Below are 10,397 nucleotides of genomic sequence, written 5' to 3' on the forward strand. Positions count from 1 at the left end.
CAGGGACTGCAGTCCGCCAGGCTCCTCTGTCCATGGGGATTCTCCAGGCAAAAACACTGGAGTGGGTTGTCATGCCCTCCTCCAGGGTATCTGCCCAAACTAGGGATTGAACCCAGGTCTCCTGCACTGCAGGCGAATTCTTTATAGACTGAGCCACTAGGGAAGCCCTATTATGTAATACTGGTATGAAAAACTAGTTGGAATAAATTGCCGCCTTGCTTTTTAATGATAATTTTGGTAGGATTGATATAATGTCTCCCACAAATTTTATAAAATTTACCAATGAAAAAATTTCAATTTTAATAAAATTTTACTATATAAAACATTTTGTTTGTGGTTTTTATCTCTAAGCCTTGAAGATCATCTTATTATTATTTTTCCTCAAGATAGATCTTGTAATTGGGGGGAAAGAGGAGCATGGGAGGACTTTATTAAAAACACAGTATCAGGACCTCCCAGATCCCCAGGGCCACTTATGCAATTTAAAAATCCACCAGTGTCAGTCCCCTGCATGGAAAATGTGGTCAGCCTGTGTACTGCCTACAGCCACAGGAAGCCCCAGAATCGCCTCAGCCCTCATACTTAGGTGCCCTCTGCCAGTTCTTCCTCCAGAACCCTGGGAGTCCAGACAGCAGGCTTCTGAGTATCTCAGCAAAGGACAAGAAAGTGTCAGTGACTGATGTTCCTGGACCAATAGGGGGCAGCAAAGGCCACAACGAGTGGTTGTAGAAACTCCCTGACCAACCAGGCACTTATCTACACTTGCTCAGGCTGAGGGTCACCACCCCCTTGCCTCTCAGTGAAGTAAGCGAAAGTCGCTCAGTTGTGTCCATCTCTTTGCGACCCCATGGACTGTATTGTCCATGGAATTCTCCAGGCCAGAATACTGGAGTGGGTAGCCTTTCCTTTCTCCAGGGGATCTTCCCAATCCAGGGATCGAACCCAGGTCTCTTGCATTGCAGGAGGATTCTTTACCAGCTGAGCCACAAGGGAAGCCCAAGAATACTGAAGAGGGTAGCCCATCCCTTCTCCAGTGGACCTTTCTGACTCAGGAATCGAACTGGGGTCTCCTGCATTGCAGGCAGATTCTTTACCAACTGAGCTATCAGGAAGCCAGCTTGCCTCTCAGCACAGTTCTATTTCCAGGTAAGTGTTCTTACCATTTTCTTACGCACTGAGGTTAAAATTATCGGCTACTCATGTGTACCCACTTTCATTATAAATGTCATCATGGCCCCATGCTTCGTCTCTCAAACATTCTTGCTCCTCCCTCTCTATACACACACATTGTTTTAGTCTGGAACCTCAATTAGCCTCTATTACTGCAAGAGCCTTCTTCCAAATAGATTGCTCTGTCAATTTCATTATTCCCCTGGCCAGTTGTCTTTAAAAAATGGACTCTAACTTGGCACAGATTAAGGTGTGCAATTTACACAGATTAAGGTGTGCTGCCTACAGGCATGCACACACACATACACACCTAGATACACACAGAATGTTGATGTCAGTCATAAAAACCAACCACAAGATTTACTCAGACAAGAGCACTTGGAATACTCTAATGTAAGAGCTAGAAAGGAGCTGAGAGATGATCTAAGGTGACATTTTCCACTGAGTATTCCAGAATATACTCCAGAATTGGTACCTGGGAACTGTGTTAAAAATGCAGACATCCAGGCTCCACTGCACCCTACCAAACTAGAACTTCCTGGAGTGGGTCTAGGTGTCTGCATCTTGCAGCAGCTTTCCCAGTTGTTTTGATGCATGATCGAGTGTCTCCTGATCAAGGTGTAGCAGATCTGAATCTATGCTGAGACTCCAGGAAGACGGCTTTCTGCCGATGTCTGGACCTCTAGTGAGGGGCTGGCCTAGAGACTTGGACCTGAACCCTGACCTCCCGCCTCCATGTTCAGAGGTATGTCCACTTCCCTGCCCCACCAGCGTCTGACCTGCTGAGGTTCTGAGAGTGAATGACCACAGGATTCAACTTCCTCCTCAGCCCTGAGGAGCAAAGCCTGGTCTCAGCAACAAGCTCACAGCTCACTGGAGGCAAGTGTCTGGGAAGCAAACTCACATGCGTGTCCTGAGTACACTGTGAGCAGAGCACCGGGGGCGTCCGACCCGGAGGGAGAAGGGGACTGACCGTGAGGGTGGCCCGTAAAGCCTGGAAGGGCTCACTAATGTCTAGTCACTGAGGAAGCCAGCCCCGCCCATTGGACCTGAACACAGACGGCTCCTCGCTCAGCCCTTTCATCCGGGGCCAAAGCATTTGTAGCTCGTGTTCCCATTTAACACGGTTTTCTGGTCCAAAGTGCGCGCCCACAGGCTCCCAAAGCTCTGAGCGTCCCACGAAAGGAGGATTCTCCGGCTTCCGGCGAAGGCCGCTCTGGGCTCAGAGCAGCTCTGCGCGGAGCCCTAATGAGGCGGAGGAGCGCGGACATCCGGCCCCGCCGTCCCGCAGGCGCCGGGGCCGCGGGCGGAAGTGGCCTCTGCCTCTTGGAGACGAAGCCAGGCCGTGTCCTCTCTCCAGCATGGCCGCTGCTGTCCCCGTGTTCACCGTTCTCTTCTTTATGAGCCACGTTCCACCAGGTAACAACAATAAAACCTTGCTGACGCCTTGGTAAGGTAGAGCGCCTGAGACCTTGAGCGGATCCAGGGATCAGAGCAACGTCGCCATCACCTCTGCCTGAGGAGGTGGGAAACTTCCTGGGAAACCTGGAAAGACCCGCAGCCTCCCGACTCAGTCATTCCCCACAGACTCTCAGTTAGACAACACGAGGTCGGGGCGTTTCAAGGGTGTTTCAAGGGCTTGAAAGAAACCCTCCTGGCTCCAGCACTGAAGATGAATTATTTAGGCAAGTTTATTAGCAGTTTCTAGATCTACGTGGCAAAAATGGGGGCATTATTCTACTAAATTTTGGTCTCCAAAACGCCACTACTTCCAGCAAAAATTAGAATCCTAAGATACTTAATATGAGAGCTATTCCAAAGCTACAGGGGCCTGGCAGGTGGATAGGTGAAGGGTCTTGAAAGGCCACTCTGAGTCTGTGTGTGTGTGTGTGTGTTATGTGTGTGTGTGTGTGTTGTGTGTGTGTGTGTGTATGTGCGTGCTTAGTCTGTGTCTGACTCCTGAGAGACCACTAACCCATTGCCCCTTAACACTGCTGGTCTCCTGGCTTGATGATGTCCCCGAAGGCTCCATCCCAACCCTGGGCTTCCTCTTCCTTTTCGACATCTGTTCTCCTGGAATAGAACTTAAACACAGGGATGAAGATGGCACTGCGGTGGAGTCTATCCACCTGCATGCTGTGTGGTGTGCCAACACCCATCACAGGGGCAGGCACAGATGTTTATCTCCAGGACATGTTGATCTAAGGAGGCATGAGTGACTCACTGCTTTACGTCAACAGGAATGTCTTATCTTTTCCTGAGAATTCAGGGTCTCAGCGCTGGGAAGGAGTCCGAAGGTACACAGATGGGTGGATGTGGACAGTCCTCGTATAAGGAGCTGTAATCCCAGCTTTCTCATTCGTCTCAGATCCCTTGTGGAGTGTGGGGCAGTGGGTATGTTTCACAGATAGGCAAAATGCATGTTGTGTACACACACACATACAGAGAATGTTACTATTCTGGGAATAGGGGGAAATGCAGATGAAAACTGCGAATACACAGCCTTACTTAGCACTAATCTGATCCCATAATTTTCCTTCCAAAGCCTGCTCCAACCATCAGATTCTTTGAGGCTTTCGTGCTTTGAGTTCTCATCCCCTGGGACACTTAATGCTCTCTTTATTTCAGTCATGTTTTATTTACCTCTGGCTCTCACTTACCAAACCTCTTCATCCTCGGGCCAATGTTCTACTTTGAGAGCTAGTTGACTCTTCCCTGGACTGTCTAGCCACGAAGATGACTGGACCATTATATCTCAGAAGTCAAGGGCCATCATATTTTTTTTTCCTTTGGAAGCCTGCTCCCCAGTAAAGGCCTCCCATTCAGTGGATGCATAACATATATCAATTAGTTATTGTTTTGTGAACAGTAAAGAGTTAAATTCAATTTAATCCATTTGACTTTCCTTTGAATTCAGTGGACTTTTGTTGAATTGCCACAAATGCCCTACACTGATTTGAAGCTATTCAAGAGTTGGCTTTTGTGTTCTGGAATAGAAAAATTTAGAAGTGCTGGTTTTGAGACCTTTTTTAATGCCAGCAAAGAGTTTCAGAAACTGTCTTAGGAAAGGTGCTATTTGTTACATATGGAGACTGCTGAAATGAAGCCGCTTTCAAAACTGAGCCCCTCATCGTGTGTGACCCATTTCCAGAACACTAATATATTAGGACGTAAGTCAAATACAAATCAATGTTTTTAACAAGCATATGTGTTCAGTCCTTGAAAGTGAAAGTTGCTTAGTTGTGTCTGACTCTTTGTGACCCTATAAACTGTAGCCCGCCAGGCTCCTCTGTCCATGGAATTCTCCAGGAAAGAACACTGGAGTGGGTAGCCAGTCCCTTCTCCAGGGGATCTTCCCAACCCAGGGACTGAACCCAGGTCTCCTGCATTGCAGGCAGATTCTTTACCATCTGAGCTATTAGGGAAGCCCAAGAATAATGGAGTGGGTAGCCTATCCCTTAAGAACTCAATGTACACAATGATTCCTGCAGCAGTTTGCAATCTGGAAGAGCAGCACCAGAGAGAGAAGCAGTGAGTGCCCCCTCATGATGCAAGACATGCTGATGTGGGCGCTATCTGCACATTACATAGGTAGGAATATCGTTCCCTTCCCCTACAAGTATATCCTATCTAATAATTTCCTTGTGTACATTATCTTTTGGATCTGTATTTCAGTTCCACTTTTGAAAGATACACAAACACACAGAAAGACAGCTGTCTCTAAAAAGTTTTTTCTACTTTAGAAAAATGAGCAGCATAAGACTCATAACAAATAAAGACTGACTTCTGCCATCAGTGTCAGGAGATGACAGGCAGTGAGAAAGACGGGAGGAGCTTTGATGTGTGTGAGCCCCAGACCAAGGGCAGGGTTGCCCTTGAGCAGTCTTTCCTTTCCAAGATGCACTTAATCTTGCCAGATATTACAAGAATGCCCCCAATCCAAATTTTTTGTGTGAAAGCAGATTTTTAAGGGACTCTCCCAGGTACTCAGTGGTAAAAAATCTGTCTGCAAAACCCTGGGTTTGGAAGATCCCTTGGAGAAGGAAATGGCAACCCACTGCAGTACTCTTGCCCGGGAAATCCCATGGACGGAGGAGCCTAGCAGGCTGTAGTCCATGGGGTCGCAAAGAACTGGACACAACTTAGCAAGTAAACAACAAACAGATTTTTAAGAAAATCGAGTAACAATGAAAAATCCATACAAGCTTGTTTCCAGATATCCCTGCATGTAATTACTGCATGTAATTCAATAAAATGTAAGGAAACCAGTAAACAGTAACCATCACCCTCTTCTCTGTGCAGGCAGCGCCAGTTTCAGGGAGGTCTGTGAGCGTCCAAATGGGTCCTGCCAGGAATTCTGCCTCGACTCCGAAATCCATTCTGGGCGATGTCTGGATGGCCGCCCATGCTGCTTGCCCTTGGTGAACGTCCCTGAAGTCGAGCCCACCACACCCAGGGTGCACTGAAGGCCTCCTGAAACTTTTTGTTTGTTTGGATGTTTTATTCTTACTCTCCTGACCTTTCACTCTTGCCTCTCTGTCTTTTGTTCTCACAGGGATTCTTAGTGAGTTCTCAATAAATAAAGAATCAAAATTTGCAAACACAGAGAACCTGTTCTAAGAATCCTGTGATGTATCCTCACTTGGCTGTGGTTTGGTTTCCATTTTTTTATCTGGCCTGGATGAGCTCTGGTTGGGGGCAGGAATTTTGTCTCACCTCCTGTTTTCACCTGGCCCTGCAGCCCTCTGCCCTTCATCTGGGGAGACGAATCCCTTTTCCAACCTGGAGAATGCACCACTTCACTCCATGCAGCCTCATGGGGTCTCCCTTCCTGACAAAAGGGCACCTCACAGGAAATCTTCCCAGACGTCACCAGCAAGCTGAATCACAGACAGAATGACACCCAGATAAAAGACAAGTTCTTCTCACACCCTCTTCACAGCCAGTGCTCTGGGTCCCCCTTTTCCCACATTCTCAACAACACTTTTTCTCTTTTATTTTTTGACAATAGCCATCCTAACAGATGGAGAGGAGCCTGGCGGGCTACAGTCCATGGGGTCACAAAAGTTGGACACGACTTAGCGACTAAACTACCACTACCATCCTAACATATAGTTCGAATTTTTTTGCATACATGGTGCAAACTTTTAAGATCTACTCCCTTATCAATTTTCAATTATACACTAAAATGTTGTTAACTATACACAGCAGGCTGTCTATTAGCTCTCCAGAACTTATTTACCTTATAACTGGAAGCTTGTACACTTTGACCACCCTCACCCATTCATCCCACCCCCAACAACCATCAATCTATTTGTGGTTTCTATGAGTTTGGATTTTTTTTAATTCCACATATAAATGAGATCATATGGTATTTGTCTTTCTCTGACTTACTTCAGTTAGCATACATTCTCAAAGTTCTTCCATGAAAATTTCCTTCTTATTTTTTATGACCAAACAAATTTCCATTCTGGGACACCTTTTCATTTATTTCTGCCTTCTTCAATTTCCTTTATTATTGTCTTATATTTTCAGTGTATAGATGGTTCAATTCTTTGGCTAAATTTGTTTCTAAGTATTTTATTGTTTTTGATGCTATCACAAATAAAATTGATTTCTTAATTTTTCAGATAGTTCATTTTTAGCATATAGAAATGCAACTAAGTTTTGTATGTTGATTTTGTATCCTGAAACTTTAATTCATTTATTAGTTCTAACAGTCATTTATGGAGTCTTTTTTTTTATGGAGTCTTTAGGGTTTTTATATTTAAGATCATTTCACCTTAATGAAAAGAGGCTATTTTAAAAATAAAACTACCATATGATGCAACAAATTTTCTTCTGAGTTTTTTTTTGAAGAAAACAGAAACACTAACTCAAAAAGATATCTGTACTCCAATGTTCATTGCAGCATTATTCACAATAACCAAGATATGGAAAACTTAAGTGTCCTTGATAGATGAATGAATAAATGTGATATATATTAATATATAATGAAATATTATTAAGCTATAAAAAGAAGGAAGTCCTGGATTTTGTGACAACATGAATGGACCTTGATGGCATTATGCTATGTGAAATAAGTTAAATATTGTATGATCTCATTTATACATGGACTCCAAAAGAAAAAACAAGCCAAAAAAACAATGAACTCATAGAAACAGAGAAGAGATTGGTGTCATTGGAGTGAGGGTGTTGGAAGTGGGTAAAAGGGGTAAAATGGTTAAAAGGTACAAAGCTTCATTATAAAATAAATCCTAGGGATCCAGTGTACAGCATGGTGAATATAGTTAATAATACTGTATTGCACACTTGTCCTGCCAGGCATTCTGCCTTGACTCAGAAATTCATTCTGGGTGATGTTCAACACTTCAACACTTGAAAGTTGCTAAGAGACTCAATCTTAAAGTTCTCATTACAAGGAAGCAATTTGTAACCATGCTTTGTTGTTTCATGCCTAAGTCATGTCCAACTCTTTGTGACCCTGTGGACTGCAGTACACCAAGCTTCCCTGTCTTTCACTATCTCCCGGAGCTTGCTCACCATGCTTTTTGATGGATGTTAATTAGACTTATGGTGGTGATCACTTCAAAATACATGTGTATATTAAATCATTATGTTGTACACCCAAAATGAATATAATATTGTATGTCAATTATACCTCAATAAAATAATCATTTCTTTTTCAGTAACAACTAAAATATGAGGACCAAAATTCAGTAAGTATATAAAAGTCCTGGACAATACTAACAACCAGCTTAATCTAATTAATATTGTTTAAAACCTTCCCACAACAACAATAGAATAAACACTCTAAGTGTGTATTTAGAGATGTAAACTGTATTCTGAGCCACAAAATAGTCTTGATAAACACAAAATTATCGAGATCATACAAAATATGCTCAATAACCTTACTAGAATTAAACCAGAAATCAATATTCAGTACTTGGAAAGTTCCCATATATTTGAAAATCAAACAACAAATTCTAGATAAAAATGAATAAGCATGCAACTTGAGTAAAAATAAAAATATGATATAACAAAATGTGTGGAATAAAGCTTACAGTAGCATTTTGAAATACATTTATAGTATCCAAATGCTTATATAGTCAAAGAAGAGCATACTAAATCTTTACTATTTAAAGCATATTTAATATTTATTTAAATAAATAAAGGAGGAGATGGATGTAAATAACAAAAGAAATTAAACAGAAAATCAATAGAAAATAAAATGAAATCAGAAGCTGGTTCTTTGAAAAGATGAATAAAATTTATGTGTCTTACCATTCTGATCTGAGAGAAAGAGTGCACACAGTTTACCAATGCCAGCCATGAAAGAAAGCACATTAGATCCTACAGATAGAAGCTGAACAATCAGACATTATTAGGCATAGCTTTACGTACATAAATCCAACAAGATCAATGAAAATGGGTGAATTCTTTGAAAGAAACAAACTACCAAAACCTCACTTAAGCAGAAACAGATAAAAAAGAAGACAAAACAGACTATAGGGACAGAAAGATAAGATGTTGTCAGGGGCTGGGAACAGGAGACGCTGGACACAGAAGAATATGACGGGGATTTTGTAGGTGATAGAACTGGTCTAGGTATTGATTGTGGTGGTGTTTATACAGCTATATGCACGTTTAAAAACTCATAGAAATGAGCTAAATTTTAATGAAAATAATTCTATTGTGTAAGACACGTCTCAATATATCTGACTTAAAAGACAACACAAACGTCAGTTCTGTTCCTTTCTTCAGCTTTTATAGCTCCCTTTGACCCCTAACAGCTGTGGCTTCTTTTCCTCAGGCTTTAATGTCGGGATAGAATTCACTTACGAGAACCTGCTGCATTCCTCCACACAGAACACGGCCTTCCAGAGTGACCACGGCTTCCACCCCCAGAACCTTCCTGTACTTTTGAGACCTGGCACCACCATGGGGTCAGGTGAAAATCTGGAGGAGTTCCAGTCATGCAGAGAAGTCCTCATCATCATCTCTTACAGCCTGAATTATAAAACGGTGGGTCCTGATACTGAGTGATGGAAAAAACCCTGTCTGGCTCTGCTCCTGATGAGTTCATATAACCCCAATTTTACCTGGGTTCATTCAAAGTCAGCTCCCATCTGATAACCCTATAGCCAAACCTTGGCCCTAAGGAGTGGTCCAAAAGTAGAAGAGAAACAACCCGCATGAGGACTTAGATCCTATAAACCAGACCTCTCACCTGGAGATGCTTTTCTCCCCAGCACACAGTTGCCAATGTCTAGAGATACCTTCAGTTGTGACAACCAGAAAGATGCTACCAGCATCTATTAATGGTAACCAAGAGGCTACCAGCCAAGGATGCTACTAGACATCTTACAATGACAGAAATGACCTTCAAGACAAAGAATTATCTGACCCAAAATATCAACAGTGCTGAGGTTGAAAAACTCTGCTACAGGCTTTGACACAATGATAAGAACCAGAAACCAGAGGGGGCTAAATATATTGCCTCAAGAGCATGTTGTAGCCTCCCTACAAAAACCCTAAATAGGTATGAGGCACCCACTCCCATAACTATCCTTCAGAATGGTGAGCCTTTATTTCATGAACAAGCAGCATAGGAAAGTGGTTCTTAGATACTCCAGCATAACTGATAGCATTTTTCATTCTTCCGTATTGATTCTCTCATTTTTGCTTCTAAGTCTTTTTCAGGGTCTAACCACCTTCTGGCCCAGTTATCATCAGATCCCATTGCCAGAGTGAATCTGATTTAGTTCATCCCCAGTTCAATATCCCTCCTTGTATTTCACTCTGGAACATTGTTTCCCTAGGTGACTTAAAATCTAAGAAATGCAGAATGAGTTTATAGCATAATCACTTGAAACATCTGCATGTTGAAAAAAAAATCTGACTGCTCGAAATTTCTAACATTGCATCCACTGTGGCGTCACTTCCCCAGAGTCTCTTTGTTCCAGATGCCCTCTTTGACACCATGCTTCACAGGAACTCGGGGACCAGGAAGGTGCAGATCGCATTTCCCAGACTCCTTTGCCAATTGGCTTCAAGGACGCACTCTCCAGGGAGAGTTAGAGCTTGGAGAAGGGGGTGGGCTTCCTCCTTCACTTCTGTTCCTGTCACTGTTGCTATAGCAACAATGGCTTGCATCCAGGAGCAACAGTGGCCTCCTGGGTCCACATCTCATGGGGCTACAGAAGCCATCTCACAGTGTCCTCAAA

General features: G+C 43.1%; 1 protein-coding gene across 1 annotated transcript; it reads left to right on the forward strand.

Moving 5' to 3' along the window:
- Window positions 1-1,905: 1,905 nt before the first annotated feature.
- DEFB108B (defensin beta 108B) lies at window positions 1,906-6,893 on the forward strand. Its single transcript, XM_065946528.1, has 3 exons — window positions 1,906-1,915; window positions 2,197-2,589; window positions 5,473-6,893. Exons 1-3 carry the CDS (start codon window positions 1,906-1,908, stop codon window positions 5,634-5,636), a joined length of 567 nt encoding a protein of 188 aa, XP_065802600.1. The 3' UTR covers window positions 5,637-6,893.
- Window positions 6,894-10,397: the final 3,504 nt, after the last annotated feature.

This window comes from Muntiacus reevesi, chromosome 10 (assembly GCF_963930625.1).
Source record: "Muntiacus reevesi chromosome 10, mMunRee1.1, whole genome shotgun sequence".
Taxonomy (NCBI): domain Eukaryota; kingdom Metazoa; phylum Chordata; class Mammalia; order Artiodactyla; family Cervidae; genus Muntiacus; species Muntiacus reevesi.